Here is a 22547-nt window from a genome sequence, read left to right as displayed (position 1 = left end):
GTTTCTTAGAAAAAAAAATTATTGGGTGGAGTGCTGATCATAAGAACTTTGAATTGTTGCTCTCAGTTGTGTTTTTCTGATATACTTCAACAGAGACTAGAAAAATCTTGGATTTCCAAAGTGAGAGGAAGAAGTTATTTACCTCTTTGAGCAAGGTAGTGCTTTGTGCTAGCTCATACAGCATGAGTTCATACCAAAGTTGTGTATGGTTGCTGTCCCGTTGATGAGAGGTAGTTAACATGGGATTGGAGGATGACAGAAGGATCTAAACCATTGTTTAGGAGTTGAAAGTGAAGAACTTGGTATTTTTAAGTTCTGATTGCAGCAGTTAAGTGCAGAAGTAGTTCTAGAGATATCTTTAATTTTTAGCATGCATTGGTATTTGTTTTCATAATAATTTACAATTATTTTTCATAATAATTTATAAACATTTTTTATTTTAATAGTTTTTTTCCCCAAAGTATTCCTTGTGTTTCTGTCGTTTGCTTGTGTCTTCCATAGGCTTAGAACAAATTTTTTACAGAGTTGTTGTATTTAATAAAATAATTAAAAATTTTAGCTGCATTGTAGAGCATCTCACTCTACCACATTGCTCCACTCTTCTGGGAATGATGTGAGGCACGTGGTGCCCTGTTTACAGCTCTGTCTAGCAAGAGAAGCAGAGAACCACATGCCACTAGAAAACTTGGTTCTCTTTGGCTTTAGTAATTTGTTTAGAAACTGCTAGTTTGTTCTGAAAATGAAAACCTTGTCAGAACTTAGGAAACTTCTTTTTTAAACTGCAGGTCAAAGCTAATTTGTTTGGAATCTTTAGTAGGTTTTTTCATTCTTAGTGAAACTCAGACTGAAAGCTTTGATTTGAAAAGCAAACCAACTAGCACTGCTGATCATAGGCAACTTTTTCAGTGCTACCCTTCCAACTCGTGCAGAATTCAGGCTCTGCCATACTGTGCTGCACCAACACTCAATTTGAAAATCTCAATAGCTCCAAAATATTATCAGTTTGGGAATTTTACATCCTTCTGCGGGAGGAAAAGAGAATGATTAGTGTGACCAGGACTACTGTTAGTCAGATGTTGGCTGTGTTTGCTAGTCCTGTTTCCATGTATTTTGCTGGAGTTGAAAGCTGAAACCTTCCTGTAGTGATGTCAGACAAGTGAAAGATTTTTTTTTTGGTTGGCATTTGTGTGTAAGTTAAGCAGATTACAGTTTAAAATAACAAATTCCAAATCAAGCACACTGTACGTTAAAGAAAACTCCAAGAAAACAAGCTGTATTTTGCAGGTAACACAGCTTCAGAAAGTTGTGGGTTTTTAGGAGTGAAGATGCAGTGTTGTAACTACGTCTGGAATTCGGGTTGAGTTTTTGAGGGTAGGCTGGCTTAGTGGTTTCCTCCTGTTTTGACTCATGAAGAGTTCTAGCTGGGGAAGTGGTCACAGTTACACATGGTACTTGACTTTGAGATAAAAAAAGAGAATTTGATAATTAAAGGAGCCTGTGGTACTAAATCACAAACTTGAGTATGGAACACCAGAGTTTCACAGAGAGCTGAAGAATGAAAGGGGTGGGAACAAGGAAGTTGGAGCAAACAGTGGTGGTTCTGAAAGCTGCTGTGTTTTGTATGGAATAATAGTGACTGCTGCAAATAAGGTTGGGTTATTACTGTTCAAAAGTACTTGAGAAAAAATACTGGCAACTAATGAGGTACCTGGTATGTTTCTCATGACTAGTCCACTATAAGGGATTCAGAAGTGTTGGATCTGTAAAGCTTTTTCTCCTTGACTGTCTGATTGCACAAAACTGCTGGATTAAATATATCTGGGGTTTAATTTTTGTGACTTTAAAACAACTTACTAAGTAGTAAATAATAGCAATTGAAACTCTAGTTTTATCTACTAAGATTGAAATAAGCTCACCTTTTTAGTAGTAGGAAGACAATTGTTTCTAGGATGGCAGATAGCAGAATTGTGTCTAAAAAGTTATAATTATTTTAAATCTGATGAATACTTAATCTCATACCTCCAGTTATGAGAGTGTTTGGGTTTTGGTGTTGCCTTGGCCTTGCACTGCAATTCCTATTGTATTGTGACCCATCAAAGTATATTCATGATTAGGTGCAATTTAAGCATGCCAAAGAAAATACAAAATGCAGTGATGTTGGAAAGAGGTTTTGGTGGATTTTTTTTCTTTTTACATTATTTGAACTAATGTCAAAGGCAATTTACATGAAATGTAATTAGTAGCAGCAGACTGACAGGGACAAGGCATTTGTCCTTTCCTGTGTGTGCTCAAACCAAGGATGTGTGGTTATGAAGACAGGATGCCTATATCTTTATTCTGCCAGGCTGGTCTAGGTGAGCTTCACTGCTGTGTAAGGTCTGGTTTCGTATTGTTACGGTTGTAGGAGGAGTACTTTTATGAAAAGGCTGGAACGAACAATTTTAATTGCACTGTGTGAACAGGTTCTAGATTTGTATTCAGTAATAACCTCATGCTGCCCAAGAACTAAGGCATAAACTTGGCACTCATTAGGGAGCTCTGATCAATCCATTGATAGTGGAGGGAATAATGAATACTTCAAACTTCAGTCAGAGATTTGAGTATCTAGATAGTTATGTGACTATATACATAAAGACAGACTTTATTTCTCATTCAGTAACTAAACAAGGAAGAAATGAATTGTTCTGCAAATAGATGATTGGAGTCTTTCACTAAATACAAGAGTTACTGTGGAAACAGATCTGCTGGTTAAATCCCTGTATTTTGTGGCAAGAACAGAAGCATCAGATGACTTCCAAGCTGTAAATACAGTAGGTTTGGTTTTCTGTATTCCAGGTAATTAGGAGGAAAAGATGTGAAAAGTAAAAATTTGTCATCCTGGAGAAGCAGAGTTTGGTGTTGCAGGTAGCAGGCTGTGTTGTCAGCTGAGCCCTCTGCTTTTTCTATCAAATAGAATTTGGTGATCACTCACAGCATATTTATGTTTCAAGATTGAAAATGTTCTATCACAGAACAAGGACAGGAACAATTAATTTTTTTCTTGTAACTGAAGATTTTTTAAACTAGCATTTCTTACAGTTACTTTTTTTTTGTTACCAAATTAAATGTGCTTTTAGTACAGCTATGCTTAGTGTTAGAAAAGTAGTACAGTATTCACACTGCCAACTGGCAGTCTTCAGACAGACATCTCTTCTCTTTGAGTTATATAAACTGAAAAATGTGGGGGAATATTAATAGAAATGGACAACTGAGCTATGAATAGCATAACTTCTCGGTTTTTGTCAATCACATTTAGGCTTGATCGTCTCTTTATTTTACTGGACACTGGTACAACACCTGTAACAAGAAAAGCAGCTGCACAGCAACTTGGGGAAGTAGTGAAACTGCATCCTCATGAACTGAATAATCTCTTATCTAAAGTAAGCATATGTTTTTCCCTAGTACTTTAATGATGAGAATCAAACTGGTTTAAAGGGGTGTGCTTCTGTGGGGAGAGGAAAATGCATTGTGATCTTGGGGGCTGCTTCTGTTAAAGGTACTGTTCTGTCAGCTTCTGAAATGATTATTTGAGGTTTCACTTAGCATTCAGTATTGATAGTATTTGCTGTCAGTTCAAACCTTCTTCTATAAAGAGAAGCTCTACTGCCTTACAAAAATTTCTGCACTTGCCTTTAAAGATTATTACTTGTGTGATAAAGCATTAAAAAAGTCAGAGGCTGTATGTCTTAAAAGGGCTGGAAATTGGGAAGAGTTTTCCATTAGCTTGAGACTTCAGTCTGACCAAGTCTAGTAAAACCACCAAAAATAGTCCATGTCTGACAGGTGGAAATGGCTCGGTGACCTCAGTTCTGTTCTTATTGAACAGGTGCTGTCACCACAATTGATGCTCTCAACAGAGTGGCCAAGGAATCATGAATGTCAGACTACTTCCAGAGAAAGAAATAGTTTTTCCAGATGTGTGACATAGTGATAAATTAGTTTAGAAGAGCATATATTGCTTCAAGTGACCCATGTTGTATCTCTTCTTGGGTTAAATTACTTCAGGGTTTTAAGGTCTGTTAATTTTGAATGCTTCCTTGTAGAAAAAAAGCCAGCAACAAACCAACCAACCCAAAAAATAAAAACATGTCTCAAGCCTTGTTCAGTACCTGGAGGAAATGAAGTTTCAGTTTAACTGATTGGACTAAATATATCTTATAAAGTCTTAAGGTCTGGCTCTGGCAAGTGTTCTGCTAAGCAGTGAGCAATATAGAGAAGGCTGATGGCATTTCTTGGTTTGTTTTTTTTTTTGTCCTTTGTGTTTTTGGTTTGAATGTTATATTAATCCATATTTTAATAGAGCATAACAGCTGATGGATTTTTTTGGAAGTGCATTTTAAGCAAATTCTTATTATTTATCTCTCCTTCAAGGTGTTAGTGTATTTAAGAAGCACGAATTGGGATACTCGTATTGCGGCTGGCCAGGCTGTCGAAGCAATAGTGAAAAATGTACCTGAGTGGAATCCAACTCCAAGATCAAAACAAGGTGCTCCTTAAATTAACTGTGTATAACTCATTGTTTATCTTATGCAAACTGTCTGTGATATGAGGCTTTTCAAGCCATCTGTCATTTGTAGGTTTTATTTGCATGTAAGTTGTTTAGAGCAGGGTGCTAATAATGCCAAGGTCATGGGTTTGGTCTTTGTATGGGCCACTCACTTAAAAGCTGCACTTGATGATCCATCTGGGTCCCTTCCAACTCAGACTATTCTATGATTCTGTGAAGTAGGACTGTAAGTAAACCTCTTTGGCTTTAGATGCTCCTGATGAGTTTACCTGACCTTTATTTCTTCTAGAATTCCTGTGCTTTGTACCCTCATAAAGCCTTTATAAAGAAAAGGAATAACTAGTAAAATAGCAAAATGTTTAACCAATCAACTTTGTCCTGATAGTTTGCAGGAACTCTTTTCTTCACTGTTCCCTTAATCTGAGCACCTTTTTGAGGAAGGTGACATGGCAGTTTGCTCAGGTCTGTTCTGTTTCTTTTCATCTGAAATCATCATGTTTGGGTTGTTAGTTTCCTTAATTGTTGAGTTATGGACTAAGTGATTTTGTCCAAATCCATTGGTACTGTCTGTGTTCACAGCTTTGTGTCACAGGTTCCAGAAATTCACCGACTTGTTTAAAAACAGACACACACCCCCCCTAAAACAGCAACAATGAAACTCACATCTGTTTGAGATGATCTCATATTTGTTTCATGTGGTGCCTCCCAGTTCTGTTGGCTTTGCATTTGACAAGCAAGTTCTGAATTTTTCTTGTCCATTGTCTTTATTTTTGTAAACCATCATATTTGCTCTCTTCCAACAGCTTCTCTTCATATTGAAGATTTGCAGTCTCTTCAGTCTTTCTTCACAAGCTGCTTTGTCTTTTACAAAACTTTTTTTTCTCTGTGCTTTCTCTTACTTGTGTCCTCCTTGAGATGCACAGAACTCCACACAGTCTGCCTGCATCCCTAGAGTACTGAAATTTACACACAGTGACAAAATGATGTGCTTTGTCCTGCCATCAGTGTCCTTCAGGGTGAGACCCAGTACTTTGTCATCTGCCCTGGCTTTCACTGCTCAATAAACAGATGAATACAGAAAGCTGTCAGAAATGCCTCCAAGATTGTTATTGAATGCAGTGTTGTGTAGGCATGGTTTAGGTTACTCATTTTACACCTTGTATGTTTATTTGCCCATTAGTCTGTTCTGAGAGTCCTCCTTGGATTCCTTAGTGCCATTGTGACTTTGGGCTGCCCAAGAGAGTTTAGTGTCACCTGTGTGCTTGGAGAAGAGTGCATTAGTGAATGTCTTTTCCATCAGTTAAAGGATTGGTGCCCCAGTGGACTCCAGAACTAATTTCTACCTTTCAGTTTGTAAAAGGATGTTCTCCCCAGCTCTGTGCTAACCTGGTTCTTTTGATTTATTCTTTCCTATGAATCCTTGCCAAAAGCTTTTAAATGTATTATGTTCACTGAATGCCCTTTATCCACTTGTTGCAGCTCTTTAAGGACATTGATAATCAGGTTATTGAAAGGTGTTTTTTTCCAGAGCAATTCTCTCTCCCAGTGAATAATATTTATCCATATACTTAATAATTTAGTTATAGAATCATAGAATAGTTTGAATTGGAAAAGACATCAAAGATTATCTAGTTTCATCCCCTTCTACCACAGGTGGGGACTCTGCTACCATATACTCTATCTTACGAAGTATAGAAGTTAATTTCACTTGTCTAGTTCAAGGATTACTTCTAGCATGCCTTTTTTAAATGGAAGTTGGGTAACCTGTTAGTCTTAGAGTACAGCACCCTTTTAAATGCATTGTCCAGTTCTGGCACCTCTGCCTATCGGATTGTTAATGAAATTGAAAGGATAATTGTGTGTTTAAGAAAAAGGTACTGTTTGAGAAGAGCTCACTGCTAGGTGTCAGCAGCCCTTTCTCCCACACCTGTTGAGACACTCTCCAGGTTCCCAACTTTGGATGCTTGGCGGGTAGGGATATGCAGCAGTGTTGGTATGCTTGTGATGCTATTTGTGAACCATGTGCAGTTCAAAACTGTAAGCTGGCCCTGTGTGTACAGAGGAGGCCGGGTGGTAGGTCAGTGTCCAAGATTTTAAAAAGCTAAATTTATCAAGGGAAAAACATTTTTTTTTCCTCTTCAGGTAGATTTAGTGACCTATTTCAGTTTGTCTTTGTGAAATGGAGTCTTTATACTTGAATTAAAATGCTGTATGTCTGCTGATTCTTTGGAGGAGAGATATAATATCTTTTTTTTTCTTTATCTTCTGCCAGAATTTTGAACAAAAATTTCATTGTGTTGTCCCTAATGTTATTGTTATTTCCTACCTAGAACCAGGCTCAGAAAGTCCTAATGAAGATTCACCTTCAACAGATCGATTGCGTTTTGACAGATTTGATATATGTCGGTTGTTAAAACATGGTGCATCTCTTCTTGGATCTGCTGGTGCAGAATTTGAAGTCCAAGATGATAAATCAGGTATCTATATTTTACTTGCAGACAAGAAAACTTACTGATTTGAAAAAGTCTGTCTGTTGTGGCAGCATTATGAATCTAGCCATCTATGGATTCTCAGAATGTTAGGAAATAATGGCAGAACCTACTCCTCAACATGTGGTTTGTATTTTCTTCCTCAAGTAACACAATTTTTTATGGGGGATGTATTGTTTGTTTGGTTTTTTGCCATAACAGTATTACTGTGTCTACAGTGGGGAAGAAGGGGTGGAAACCTGAAAAAGCATCAAGGATTTCTGTGGACTTTTTTTAAAGGGGCAGGCACTTCACTGCTTGTTCTTCACCTGAACAGCGTTCCCACATACAGAAGGAGGAAGTGGCTTATTTAAAAGCTTGAAGGTTTAAAGTATAGAAAGACTGCATGAAAAATACTGTGATAAGACTGCCAAAGTTGGAAGATCAAGTACCAGTGCCTGTGTGATGTTTTTTGTTTCAAGTGATTTGTCTAACATTTTTCTGTTATTTTTTTAGCTGGGAGTTGATTTGTGATTGTAATGGCACTGAATTATTTTAATACAAGCGGGTTTTTTTGCTATTACTGTACTTCCCTCTTCTTAGTTCCAGGTCATCTACCAGTTTCCTCACCAAATTAAGTGATGCTATTGATAAGAATCTGACTGTGTAGCCCTGATTCCTTTGTTCCCTGTGTGTGATGGGTTCTGTGCAGGGTACTCAAAAGATCAGTAGCTCAGCAAGGAGCAGAATATGTGGCTGCTGAAACTTGAGCAGTGTCCTGTCTCTTCAGGCTGGTTGCTAATTTATTGCTTGCCATCTTTTAAGCTAGATTAATAAGGTGGTGTAAGAGTTTCACCTCGTCTAATGAAACCCAACACTTCAGTTCATAAAAGCTTGATATTTATTCCAGTGTCACATGATTTCACATAAAAAACTTCAAGAATGAAAATAAATAAGAAATAAAATATCAAAAATTAAGAAAATGAAACAAAAATCTTTAGTTGCTGCTTTTTTTAACTCATGGGAAAATGTACACTCTGCTTTCTCTTCTGTGTTCTGTAGCAACTTCTCTTTTCAAGTAAGTAGACAACATGAATGGACATAATGTAACTTAATCTTTAGAATTAGCAGTCTTTAATAATTATTCTTGAGATGATGTTAGAAATGAAAAATATTTTTTAAAGAATGGAAGTTGCTTGCATTTGCTTGTCAGTTAAATGCAGATAAAAAAACCTTACTGGTATAGACAATATTAACTACTGGTTACTACTCAGCCTGGTGTACACCCCAGAATTGTGTCAATATTGGTCATCTACTTAAAAGTTTGTGCTGGTAATTGAAAAAAAAAATACCTACCACAACACCAACAAACCACAACAACAAAAAAACAACTCATCCTGAGTCGTTTCTGTACTGTGCATGTACAGAGTGAAGTCTGACAGCCCTACCAGTTACAAGTTTTGGGTTGCTTGGAGGTTTTATTCTACTTGGGTGCTAAAATCTTATATTTTCAATGCAATTGTAGGTGCTCCCGAAGCCTAGGTGTTCTATAGTTAGTGCTGAAACTTCACACATTCTTGAGGTGGCATCTGTTCATTTCCAAAATGAACCTTGCTTGATCACAGGTGAAGTACTTGTGTAGTTGCAGTAGCAGAAGAGGTCTTCCTGAGTATCAGTGTGATTTGTTTTAGGAGATGGTACTAGCCAAGTGCAATTGAATCCTGTACATTTTAGCTTTGTTATGTACATGGAGAAAGTCATCAGTAAAATACCTGGTTGGAAATCTGACACATCTTCTTTTAAAATCCCTTTTTAAGGTGAAATTGATCCTAAAGAGAGGATAGCACGACAGAGGAAACTGCTGCAAAAGAAACTTGGCTTAGATATGGGTGCTGCAATTGGAATGAATACTGAGGATCTGTTCAATGATGAAGATTTGGACTATTCTCCTTCTTCAGTTTTACTAGTAAACAAACAACCTGTAGGTAAAACCTTGGGCTATTTGATTGCAAGGAATAATACAGTGGGTTTGCTTTATTTGAGCTTCTGTGGTTATAATATTTCTATTCTAAATAAGATGATTGACATCTAATGTGGTGTACTTTGGCCTCCTGAGTTCTTACATCCCATAGTTGCTTGTTAGTAATATTTGATGTCAAACTGCTGAAATGTTTGAAATGGAGGGTTGGGGAAGTTGAGAGCATTGTGGGTTTGAGAATTTTTCAGGACTTCCATCATAAGAAGAATTGACAATGAATGACTTTTCTTTCAGACTCTTCAGGCTGCTGAGTTAATTGACTCAGAATTTCGAGCTGGTATGAGCAATAGACAAAAGAATAAAGCCAAAAGAATGGCTAAGCTATTTGCTAAGCAAAGATCCAGAGATGCAGTGGAAGCTAATGAGAAGAGGTATAATAGTGAACTGGTTGCCTTTTATTTCTGTTAAGCTGGGATTGTGATTTGATTTATCTGTTGAGAAACTTCCTACAGTCTTTGCATCTTAAATCTCTTATGTGCTAATTGTGCTGATGGTGGAAAGCTTGCGTGCAGTGCTTGTTCCCAGGAGAGCTTTGTTGAGGACCCAGCTTCAGAGGCATCTTGACATAATGGGATGCTACAGCTGAAATGTGTGGTTATTAAATATGGCCTGAGAATAATGCATGAAAACAGGGGATTTAAAGAATATGAACAACTGAAAATTTAGGATACAGAAAATTAGAATTTTCTGATGTGTGCTGTGTTCTTTATTGTAGTTTATAGTGGCATATTATTGTATCCACTGTGCTCATAATGAGTGATGAACAAAAGTCTTGATCTTATTTAGGAATTGCTGAGTTTCTTGGATAAATCTGAGACAGATTGTGAATTTGGGACAGCATTCTACTGTCTCCTCACTGCATTTTTTGTTTTTAAATACAAACTCCGCTAACTTGCATATTTCACAATGTTAAGCCTCTTTGTTATGTCTTCTTGCCATACCTTTTTGTATCTGAAGATGTCAGTTGTAGATGTAATTACTTGCCTTAAAGCATACCTTGAGTTCATAAACATGTACTTGCTCCTTCTCAGCAATGATAGCACTGATGGGGAACCGGAAGAAAAAAGAAGAAAAGTTGCAAATGTTGTCATCAACCAGCCTGCCACAGATTCAAAAACATTGGTAGAAAATGCTCAGGAAGAGGTATGGTATATTGCTCTGCTGTTAGCAGGAGAGATCATTCTGTTTTTCAGCAGAGTAATTGGAAACAAAATTTCTTCATGTGCCCAAATTCTTTAGTCCATTTAGCATTCAGGGAAGTGGAATGAAGAATGTCATGGCCAGCTTACTTTTATACATAATGAAGCAGTGAGCTTCTAACTGTGTTACAGCATTGAGAAAGAAAACACATGTAATCCTTTGGTAGCAGTTTGTGACCCAAATTAACACGAGTAGGTGGCTACAGGTGTCAGACCTGGGTATTAAACTGGAAAACTGTGCTAAACACTTACATGGTAGGATTACAGCAAGCCACAAATAATTTGATCTAAATGCTTATTTAATCTTTATTTAATCTTTGCTGTACTTTAATTAGGCTTAATTTAGAATTAGATTCTATCTTTAATAGTTGAAGATTAAAACAATTACCTTAGTCTTGAAAAAAACTGCATTTGTTTCAACAGACTGAAAAGCTAAAAATTAAGAAATGTTAAACCAGAATATAAATGATGCATAGAAGTTTATTTGAGAAGACTTTATTTAGATGTCTGTATCCTACAGAAATAGCTTTCCAGACATAGTTCAGTAATTAAAATTTTATTTGCATAAAAAATGGTTGGAAAACTAATCTGAAATATTAATAACTACAGGCTGGATAGCTGCTGGTTTTTAGCTGTCTTTCAGTTGCTCTGTGTATGTGATGTGAACTTAATAATGGGAGTAAAAATTCCTTTCCACAGCCATGTCAATTTCCTTGTAGAAAATTTTGGGATAGTGGATATGCTTTGGTTTTCAAAAAGTGGAATGTGTTTGGAAAAGTGCAATGTGTTTCCTGTTTATTGCCTGATTCATTGACACAATTTTGTTCTGTAGTGTGTTTTCTAACTGAGACTTACCTATTATGTTCTTTAAAGACAAAGTTCATAAATTTAAAGGATCACTGGATAGAGTAAGAAACTCTGCTTAATTTTCTTCTTTAGCATGGTTTCTAAAGGAAAGGTGAATTCCAGAACATCAAAATTAATTCCCATAGAGAAGAGGCTACACTGTTAACAGAAACTTCATAAACTACTTAAGAGATCCAGTGCTAATCAGTGAAGTTTCTGAGCTAGGGAAGAAGATTGTTTTTTCAATTCTGTCCAGTAATGAAGAAAAGTACTTAAGCTTTTGGAGTTTTTTTGTAGCCATTGAAGTATGCACAGACCGCAATATAAGAAGTGTTCATGATTCCTCTCTTTTTTAATCTCATACTTAATTTTTTATGGATTTAGGCAAATGAATGGCCTCTGGAAAGCTTTTGTGAAGAGGTGTGCAATGATCTCTTTAACCCTTCTTGGGAGGTAAGACACATGCACTATTTAAGGTGGAGCTGAAAGTTTTTTTAAAAAGGGCTTCAACAGAAATGCAAACATTGTATGTGTAGAACTTAAGAGAATGTTGCCAGATATCAAAACTTCAATCATTTGTGCATACAGATTACATAGTCAAGACCAATTTGCTTCTAACAAACTTTAGTGTTTTTTAGACTCATTTAAAGGGGGATGGAAACCATGTGTAATGTACACTTATGGAGAGTGAGAAAGATATGAAAAGCAGTCATTATATAAGTGACAATTATGGAAGTGTTGAAATTCAAGCAAAATAAAATCTCATCAATCTATGGTTAAAAAGATTAAGCAATTAAACTTGGATTCATCAAGACTTTGAGGAATATTATGTGAATCTGTTGCTGGCAACAGTGGTATGTTTGTCTAGTGCTAAGCTACTAGCAAAGGAAGGGGACTCAATCCTTCAGTGACTACAAAAGCTATATGTTTGGTTACTTAGACTGTTTATGTTCAAGATTCAGAATGGTTCTACTCACCTTTTTATTCAGTCCTTATACAATTTTACACAGACTTCAGTAGAAATTTCAGGTAAAAATATGAAGTAGCTGATAATGATCTAACTTCCTTCTGCAGAAGATGGACATAACTGTTGTCAACTAACTTAATTTTCTTGAGTTGATCTTGTGAAGGGTTAAATATTAACAGCAACTCTAACATGCTTATGTGTATCTGTAGCACAGTCTCGGTGATGTCAGTGTGGGCAGAGCCAGCTTGCTCTCAAACTTGGAAACAGAGATAGATCATATGCAGCCAGCACAATTATTTTGGTCCCAGAAAAAGAATCATTATATTTGTGTGGCACATCACTGCATCTGAGCTAAAAATCCTCACCTTATTTGAAAGCAGGCTGTTTGCAGTTGAAGGCCAGGTCCACTTGTCTTCTGGTATGTAGATGTTCTCATAGCTTTCTTAGTACATTTGATATAAGGCACATATATCTTAATAGGGGAAGTAGATCAATACAGACTCATTATTACAGGATGTTCTGGGGGAAAAGCAGGCTAACCTGCCTCAAAATGTATGTTAAAAGTGGCTCTTTGGCAGCATCTTGCAATGTCTAGAGGTCACCTGGGTGACTACTTCATACTGCTTGCCATGCTTACAGGCAGCTGAAGTCAGGCAGGATGAATCCTATTACTGGTATTGCCTTTATACATTTGTGACTTGCTGGTTTGTATTTGCAGAAGCTGAGACATTAACTAGACATTAACTAGCAAAGTCTCCTTCTTTTGACTTGGAAAACCTAGCTCATGAGCCATCTTGGACCAAATAAATTGTTGGTTTATGAACAATTAAGATTTTAAGACTTAGACTCTCTGGCTGTTTTTTATTGGCTTGCTTATAGCTTTAAGCAGCAGGCACTGAGCTGTACCTAGGGGACATATATGTTTGCATTTCCTATAAGATATTCTGGTGAAGGGAGGAGCAACCAAGTACTCAGTTCTAGTTGTTACTGCCATGAAATGAAATGCAACAATTTTCTGCTAGCAACAAGCATGTATCTGAACTGTTCTTAAAAAAAAAGTTAATTCTCCTCTAACTTATGTAAAGGCCTCTCGATGAGAGCCCAGTTGAAAACTCTGCTTTTGCAACTTTGCATATCTCTTGAGTGAGCTTTCCTTGAGAAGCCAATTACTAGTCCAGTTAGGTATCAAAAATACCAGAAACACAGGTGTGTCTTTAGCACATCTTTCTACTGGTCTTTTGTTATTTCCAGAACTCTTCCTAGTGTGTTCAGCTGTTCAAGTTTGGTGAGAGCATGCAAGTGCCTATAATTTGCTTTCCCATATTGCTTGTTCACTTATTTCTAAAATCCAGTCAAGCAAGGCAGGTTTGTAAGTTATGCAGAATAGAAATTCCCAGAAATTTGTTTTGCAGACTCCAGAATACTCAGTGAGGATCCAAACTCTGTTTAAGCAATACAGAGAGTGATAGAAAATATTAAACATGAAGTGCTTGAAACTATAATAATACTGATTTGCTTTAGCTTATAACCTTAATAAAAACAGTAATCTCTTCAAACTTCTCTTTGACAACTAGTGCCATTTTGCATAGTGAGGTGAAAGTAAATGAATGTTGGCTACATTACTGCAAATATCATGACCTGTTAGAAAATAGAAGCAGTTCTTAAATGCTTCTGTTCATAAGCTGGCAAATACTTGGGGAAAAGGAAGTTGATTTTTGGACAGGTGAATATTTTAATTGGTGATTTGATCTAAGAATTCCCACAAGTCTAAGTAGTGCTAGTTCTGCAGCTCTCTAAACATCTCTGTTAAGAACACAGTATTATTTCAATTTTTCAGCATGGGTTTTGTCTTCTGTCCCCTAATATTTTAAAACTGACTTTTTATTTTACTTTCTTAGGTTCGACATGGTGCAGGTACAGGACTGAGAGAGATACTTAAAGCTCATGGTAAAAGTGGTGGTAAAATGGGAGATAGCTCTTTAGAGGAGGTAAGTTTCCAGTCATGTAGACTTAATATTTTACTTAAATGAAGTTTAGAAAAGAGACTTCTTAAAATACTTTGCAATAGGTGTGTGATGTGGGGCAATATAAAGACTTTTCTGCTCAGAATCATCTGGATGACATCACTGTATGCACTGACAAAACATTGTTTTTAAAAGGCCTGTGCAGAACCCAATACTAGTGTACAATTAGCCATTAATACGTTGGTTGTGTATAAAGTTATTAAACATTAGCTTCCATATTAGAATATACTGTTTTCAAGTCCTGGTAAGACTGTAGTGAAACAAAAATTGACAAGTTGATTTGTTACTCTGGTAGTGTCTCAGACCATCTAACTCTACTTGCTTAAATAGTAAGAGGACTCTATCAACCTGCTCTCTTTATTACGAGAAAAGGAATTAAAATAGTCTTCTTAAAAGGAGAAAAATTTAAAAAAAATATCCTGACAGTAATAGCTTGTTTACTAATAGTGAATTTCATCCAGATTCCTACTGACTCCCTTGCTGTAGAAGCAGCTGGAAGAGCTGGTGGATTAGAGATTTGAAGAATGAGATGTAAATCAGTGTGCTTCAGCATACTTTGTAAATAGGGAAAACAAAAACTTTTCTCTATCCTTGCTTCCTTGTTGAGTAGTATTTGTTCCATGGAGTGGCTGGGTGGGTAATAATAACACAATCTGCAATAATAAAATACTTTAAACCATTTCTTAACTATTTATGGAAAGTGTGTGTACTCTAGCTAGCTTCAAAGCTGCTATGTATGCCCTACGCTGGGTATAATTCTTTGGCATGTATGGGGATATGAAATCCAGGATATGCTTTCAGTTTTGTTCATTAGAAGGGTAGTTCTCAAGGGAAGTGGTGACCTGGTAGGCACAGAGTGGAGATGAGAAGGATGATGCCTGAGCAGTTGTTTTTATGGGACTTCTGCTCTGAGATACAAAATTAGAGTTGTTGGTCTCTAGCAGAGGCCAAAGCTTCAAGATGAGCTTTCATAAATCTGGAGGAGATGGGACTGAAAAGAAAGTTCCTTTCACTGGGTCTTCCACAGTGATGTACTGCTTTAGAGTTTTACTTGTAAATCTGCTTCCAGCATATTAATTAACTTTCTAGGACTGTGTTGCTGTTTGTCAGTATAGATTATCTGAATGACTCTACTTTGTGCTTTGTAGGAATAAATGGTCTAACTTACAAGATGCTGTCGAGCTGTGTTTTAGCTCCAGCAGGCAATGAAGCATCACAGTCTGTTTTTCACTCCCCCCTTTGGTGGTATGGGGAGGGTTAGGGTTAGGGGACCATCAGGAAAGAAGTACAAGTCATGGGTTGAGAAAACAACAGTGTCATAATTGAAACAAAGTATAATATTGTAATAATAGGGCTAATTATAGTAACAGTAATGAAAAGGAGAGAGAGAATTAAAATCCAAGAAAAACAAGTGCTGCACAAAACCACCCTCTGATCAATGCCAAGCCTGGCCCCAAGCACCACTCACGTCCTTCTGGATACCTCCTCCAGTTTATATACTAGGCATGACATTCTGTGGTGTGGAATGCCACAGAATGCCCCTTTGTCACCTATCCCAGCTGTGCTTCCTCTCTTTTTGTGTACCTCCTCACTGGCAGAGCATGAGACATTCATAAGACTTTGACTTAGGGTCAGCATAATGTAGCAGCAACCAAAAAACATCAGTGTGGTATCACCATTATTCTTGACACTGATTCCAGAACACAGCACTGTATCAGCTACTGAGAAAAAAACTTCCCAGCTGAAAGTAGGACACTAACCTTTTGATAAAAGTACTGTGTTTTTAGAGAAGAAAACATCCAGGTTATGATATTTATAATAATCCAGGTGAGTTGAATTCGCCTGGACTGTCTCTGCAAGAAAACTGTATTGAGTCAATGTGAACATTTTTTGTCATGTCTTTTACAGGTTTTAGCTAAAGTAAGCATATCAGAAATGCTTTATGAATAAATGTAGTTAAGGTATTCAACTTTTCTCTTCTTACAGATGATTCAGCAGCATCAGGAGTGGCTAGAAGACTTGGTTATTAGACTTCTTTGTGTGTTTGCACTAGACAGATTTGGAGACTTTGTTTCAGATGAAGTAAGTTTAAGTTACCTTTGCATGAACAGGTAGATCAGCAGGCTTCTGCAGGAGATAGCACTGCAGCAGCTTGGCTGTGCCTTTTATAGTGCTGCTGCATGTGCCAGTTAGAACTGCTCACAGATGTTTATTAAAAGGTAGCTGGTACATGAACTTCACCTTGTTTGTATAGCAGTTTGGTCATCTGACTCTCTTAAAGTCAAATTTCATACAGAAGTATCTGTTTTATTGTTTACTTTTTCCTAGGTAGTGGCACCAGTGCGTGAGACATGTGCTCAGACTTTGGGAGTAGTATTGAAACACATGAATGAAACTGGTGTTCATAAAACTGTGGATGTTCTCCTGAAGCTGCTTACACAGGAACAGTGGGAAGTGAGACATGGTGGTCTCCTGGGAATAAAGTATGCTTTGGCAGTGCGTCAGGTAATCACCCTCATGACAAATTGTAGAGAGCTTGGGATCAAAAAATCTCTGCTCGAAGTAGAGGATGTGGATGAACAGTAGCTAGGTGTGATAAAGCAGGCTTGCTTGCAAAGCAGTCCTGTGGGTTAAGGTGTTTGTACTTCTATATCCATACTGCAAGTATATAGTGCAAGCTGTGCTTGCAGAAGACATTAGAAATGGAGGATATGCCTGCCTGGTCTTGGTGATATTCTCATATGGGAGGTAACAGAGCAGAGTCTTGCAAGAAGTTTAAGCTGTGTTGGCATTCTGCAGACACTGAGCTTTGTTTATTCCAAAACTGAGCTGATTTACAGTTCATTAAATGCATAACCTCTGTTTGATTTCATGAATGGTAACTTAAAATACTTAGATTACAATGTTTGCCCTGTACCATCCCTTTGAAACAATCAGGTTCATTCACACACACAGAGTGCATCTTAGTTGCTTGTATCTTTATAAGCTTTTTTGGTTTAAAAATGCTTTTGATCTTTTTGGCAGGACATGATCAACACCTTATTACCTAAAGTGTTGCCCGCAATAATTGAAGGTCTGCAAGATCTGGATGATGATGTCCGAGCTGTTGCTGCAGCATCTTTAGTACCAGTAGTGGAAAGCTTGGTCCAACTTCAATCTCAGAAGGTGACTGAACTGTTTAAGTTCACTTTTGGTCTAAGTGAAGAAAATAACACTTAGAGGCAGCACTGGTTTTGTTGTTGTTTTTTTTTTTTTTAAATTATAACCCTCCTCTGCTTATTTGTGTAGGTGCCTTTTATTCTTAATACCTTGTGGGATGCTCTTCTGGAGTTGGATGACTTGACAGCTTCCACAAACAGTATCATGATCCTTCTTTCATCCCTTCTGACTTACCCTCAGGTCCGCAAATGCAGGTAACTTTTCAATTAGCCGACTTACTGTCAAATTGGAATTACCAGTTTCTTTCAAATCATGTGCAAAGGAGATTATTAATGTAACTCAGTATTTTATTTCTACTCTGGTTTTCCCATGAAATGAAGGATATGACGGTGCTTCTATCTTGATTACATTAGCAACAAAGGAATTACGATGTATACTAGACATGGTTTACATGGGACTTTTTCCCCATTTCTGTTTCTGTCCATTTATCTTGGGTGTTTTAGTAGTAAAGGATATTTGCTCCAGTCACATGGTGGTCCTGCCCACAAACATCTTGTTTCTTAACAAGGAACAAACTCCAAACGAGACCAAACACATTCATGAGCCTGTAGAACTTCGCTATTGGAACAATTCTGAAATAAGCTACAAACATAAATTCACATCAATAGTGCAACCAGTAATTCTGACTGGTTGATAACACTACCTAGTTGCTACCTCTTTGGGACTCTGACAAATTAAAGGAACTGCACCTTAGTGTATTAAATTTTTCATAGTACACATGGTAAACTCACAGTATCTACACTTAAGGTAGATACTATACCCATTTGATTTTTCTCATCCTATATGATTAGCACTGCTGAAGCTGGTGGTTGCCCATATCTAAAATAAAGGATGAAGTTTTGTTACTAATGCAGTCTTTAATTCAGCATGTACTACTTGCATCACCTGGTATGCCAGTTGCATCAGTTGATATGCCAGTTCACGCAAAAAAAAAAATGCAAGCTTGTTTTAAGTTATTGGTAAAGTTGTAACTGCCCAACAGCAACTTCAGAACAGAAACAGCCCCTCCTTTTTTCTAAACAGTTGAACAAAGCCTTAAGTAGAATCTGGGGAAAAACATGGTAGAAATACATGCTTAAATTGAGTAGTTCTCTATACCAGGTTTAAAAACCCCAACCAGTAATTTCCTGAAAAAGGTACCAACTCAATTTTAAATGTATAAGCTGTAGTAATTTAATCCTTCACTTAAAATCCCCAAGTATATGTTTGCTTTTTCTTTTTATAATACTTTCTTTTCTTCAAGGTTTCTTTTGGATAAAATGAGAATAAATAAAATTAACTTAGGTCTGTGTGTATGTATGTTTTTATCCCTGACACTGCCTCTACCTCTCCCTCTCCTGTAGTATTCAGCAATCCCTGACAGTTTTGGTCCCACGCGTGTGGCCGTTCTTGCATCACACAATATCTTCTGTGCGAAAAGCAGCACTGGAAACGTTATTCACACTGTTGTCTACCCAAGACCAGGTAAGAATTAGAGTTATTAATATCTTACTGTCATACATATTGGAATATACTTGGTCATATGATATCCTTGTTCCAGGGTTCTTCCACATGGCTGACTCCAATTCTGCAAGACATGTTGAGGCACATATTTCAGTTCTGTATCTTAGAAAGCAACCAAGAAATTCTGGATCTTATTTACAAGGTATTTTCATGACTTACTCCTGGATATAGTGCTTTCAAATACTCTGTACTTTTGTGCAGATGAAGTATAGTGTGCTTATGTTAAAGACGTTGATGCTTTACTGTAGAGCAAATGAGAGTGTGTTCCTGCGGTTTCTCTGCATGTGCGTGGTGTTATGTAGACCAGGTACAAATTTGTCATGATTTCTTCTGTGATTCTTTTCCAAGGTGTGGCTGGAACTATTAAACAAGGCATCTGTACAGTATGTTGTTGCAGCTGCTTGTCCATGGATGGGAGCCTGGCTCTGCTTAATGATGCAGCCATCTCATCTGCCCATTGACTTAAACATGTTGCTAGAAGTAAAAACCAGATCTAAAGTAAGTGGAATGTGCTCTCACTGACTGTTCTGAGGCAGGAAATTGCTTAGCCGTATATAAAACACATTCTAATGGTGTTAGAGGGGAGTGGTGTTGCCTTTCTATAGTTCTAAATGTAAGCTGTCTTACAAACCTCAGTTCTGTAGAGCAAAAGGGTTCTTGTCAGGTTATCCATGAAGAAGTAAGTTCTCCTGTGTAACGTTCTCTACATGGATACTTTATCAAGTCTTTATTTACATGGCTCTAAAGCCATCTGTTTGCAGGACTGAGTTAAATTCAGAAGCATTGTGTTGTTTCTGAAAAGATGCTGAGAGACGTTTCCTTTTTCCTCTGTGTGTTTATCAGCTGCATGTCAAGTATTAACCTTAATATTAGAGTGAAGGAATGTAGCTTACGTTTAATTGGACTACAGAATATTATTAGTGGAGAGATGATTTAAAAGTATTGACTGCTTTAAGAAATCTGTTACCCAAGAAGTGTTCTGTCTTAGTCCAGCTTGTTCATGGTGTGGTGATTATTTGTATTGTTATGGAATATGAATTTTTCTTTTCATTACAAACACACTTTCAACCTTTCCTTTATTCCACAGGAAAAAGCAGGCGCTAAACTGCGTCAAGGTCAAACCCAGAACAAGGAAGTGATTCAGGAATACATTGCTGGGGCAGACAGCATTGCGGAAGATCCAGCAACCAGGGATTACGTTGTCATGCGTGCTCGGATGATGGCAGCAAAGTCAGTTTGCTGGAAATATGAAAAAATTACTGAAAAGCAATGGGTTTTTTTCATAATATGTAGTGGCGTTGCCAAAATCTAATTACAATTTTTGCATCTTCACGTTGAATCATTGATTGCAGAGTAATTATAGCACTGAAGTGACTGTTCCTTTTTGTCTTGTCAGGTTGCTGGGAGCACTTTGTTGCTGCATTTGTGACCCAGGTGTAAATACTGTTACTCAAGAAATAAAGCCAGCTGAATCATTAGCTCAGCTACTGCTCTTCCACTTGAATTCTAAATCTGCCTTGCAGAGGATTAGTGTTGCGTTAGTAATCTGTGAGTGGGCAGCCTTGCAAAAGGTAGGACGTTTCTGCAGCAAAAATACATTTTACTTACTATCTCAATCCACTGCTTGTTGTGTGGTACTTAGCTTGAAATAAGATTTCTAAAATGGTGTTTATACATCTAAATACCAAAATCTTGATCGTTAGACAGTGGAGGGATACAGGACTCAGTAGATAAATGCCAGCTGTCAGAACTATGAACCAGTAAATATGCTCACATTTTTTCTACAAATAAATCTATTCTCAAGATGCCTTTATTTAAGGTCAGTGATTCCTTTTAAGATGACTGTCTTTTATCTGCTCGCTATCATTTCTAGTGGCAGACTTTTTCTTCCTAATCCTTTAATATTCTGGGTTATGAATGGTAATAGTCCCTCTGGAAACTGAATTTTTGTAGCTAGATTGAGCTGCTCAAGACTGAACAAAGAAACTGTGATTATTCAGAAATGCAAATTGTGTTTTTCTGTTACAGGAGTGTACAACTGTGGCTATTTGTGTTCAGCCTCGTTTACTTGGGGTCCTTTCTGAACATCTCTATTATGATGAAATTGCTGTTCCTTTTACACGAATGCAAAACGAATGTAAACAACTCATCTCATTGCTAGCTGATTCACACATTGACATTGGAAACAGGGTAAACTGCAGTGTATTTACAATAGATCAAGCTAATGAGCTGGTAAGTAGAGGCATGCCTGCCTTTCTTCCAAATCTGTTCTTGTCTTGAAATACACCTTCAGCATAATTATTACATAGACAGTAACTTGCAGCAAGTGCAATGCAAGGTGCATACTTAATGGGAGAATAAAACTGAGTGTACTGATCCCAGGTGTGGATTCACTATTGAAATCTACCCACTAGTAAACAAAGCAGGCTTCAAAACCATTGTCAGAAGACTTGTAAATAGACTATGTAAATTCTAGACCTTCAACCCCCCTTGCCCCTGACCTTTTAATCTGCTTTTAATCTTTTTCCAGTGAAAGAATTAGGCAACAATAGCCAACCATTTATGAGTGGGGAAGTATATGGAAGGTTCTGCACCTACTTTGTGCTTTTTTTCTTAGATTTTTATCCTAGTCTCTTTCCTCAAAAGAAAATCAGCTGAGAAGCAGTTTGTTTGTGCACAGGACCTTGCACATCCTTTCTGGATTGTTGTAGTCACATTCAGCTGTGCTAATCTCTCACATGCTTAAATATTTCCAGAGTATCTGGGTAGAACCGGCAGATATGGGGCAATCTAAATGTGCAGGAGTACACAGACTGCTCTTGTGGCTTTGGAAATCTAGACTTTAAATGTCTATGATTTTCTTTTTGATAGCAGTTCAGGATTCCCAGAAATATATTTTGGGGCATTTCCTGTTATTTACTAGGAAAATGGAGATGGTGATATGTGGTCAAGTGACTCATGCTGTGCCATGAGGATATCCTGTTTTATAGTCAATGAAACAGATTTGTAATTCCTTTCTTTACTTTCTCTTAGGTTACTTCTGTTTTCAATGAGGTGACATCATCCTTTCCTTTGAATCCTAAAGTTCTGCAACAGTTGGACAGTAAAAGGCAACAAGTCCAAATGACTGTTACAGAAACAAATCAGGAATGGCAAGTGTTGCATCTGCGAGTCCATACCTTTGCTGCATGTGCAGTTGTGAACTTGCAGCAACTTCCAGAAAAACTTAATCCTGTTATAAAACCCTTAATGGAAGCTATCAAAAAAGAAGAGAATACACTCATACAAAACTATGTGGCTTCATGTATCGCAAAGTTACTTCAGCAGTGTACAACAAGGTCTCCTTGTCCCAACTCAAAGATTATAAAAAATCTCTGCAACTCCCTGTGTGTGGATCCACATCTTACCCCACTGGCAGCATGTCCTGCACAGCCTCAGAGTAGCCATGAGAACTCAAAAGGTATGACATCTAAGACTGCCAAGATTCTTGCTTATTTCTGAGCTGTTGAAATGAGTATTTGAATGAGACTTGTTTTCACTGATTTTTAAAATGTCAGCATCTGAGTATTTATTAATTATTTCATTTAGATATTTTAAACTGTGTGCCACTAATGTGTATTGTTTTATATCTATATATATTTAGAAAATACTATAATTCCAATTTCTAGGTATGGACTCTTGTTTAGTTAGTATCTAGTTCTGAGCACATTTCACTTACAAATGGTATTGAGTAAAAA

The 22547-nt window shown here is 37.2% G+C and overlaps 1 protein-coding gene across 1 annotated transcript in view; it reads left to right on the top strand.

The window, feature by feature from the left end:
• The window catches only part of BTAF1 (B-TFIID TATA-box binding protein associated factor 1), a 42965-nt gene that overhangs the window by 6000 nt on the left and 14418 nt on the right, over window positions 1-22547 (top strand). The window contains exons 2-20 of the mRNA XM_084210607.1: window positions 3296-3419; window positions 4411-4525; window positions 6877-7023; window positions 8832-8995; window positions 9287-9423; window positions 10084-10195; window positions 11482-11550; window positions 13963-14052; window positions 16075-16170; window positions 16417-16593; window positions 17113-17253; window positions 17377-17501; window positions 18651-18771; window positions 18848-18952; window positions 19159-19308; window positions 19898-20040; window positions 20207-20381; window positions 20839-21042; window positions 21844-22270. Coding sequence (XP_084066733.1) covers window positions 3296-3419; window positions 4411-4525; window positions 6877-7023; window positions 8832-8995; window positions 9287-9423; window positions 10084-10195; window positions 11482-11550; window positions 13963-14052; window positions 16075-16170; window positions 16417-16593; window positions 17113-17253; window positions 17377-17501; window positions 18651-18771; window positions 18848-18952; window positions 19159-19308; window positions 19898-20040; window positions 20207-20381; window positions 20839-21042; window positions 21844-22270 — 2822 coding nt within the window. The remainder of the gene's footprint in view (window positions 1-3295; window positions 3420-4410; window positions 4526-6876; window positions 7024-8831; window positions 8996-9286; window positions 9424-10083; window positions 10196-11481; window positions 11551-13962; window positions 14053-16074; window positions 16171-16416; window positions 16594-17112; window positions 17254-17376; window positions 17502-18650; window positions 18772-18847; window positions 18953-19158; window positions 19309-19897; window positions 20041-20206; window positions 20382-20838; window positions 21043-21843; window positions 22271-22547) is intronic.

This window comes from Fringilla coelebs, assembly GCF_963513975.1.
Source record: "Fringilla coelebs genome assembly, chromosome: 8".
NCBI classification, from domain to species: Eukaryota; Metazoa; Chordata; class Aves; order Passeriformes; family Fringillidae; genus Fringilla; species Fringilla coelebs.
The sequence above is the reverse complement of the archived record's forward strand: the minus strand, read 5'-3'. Positions and strand labels throughout refer to the sequence as shown.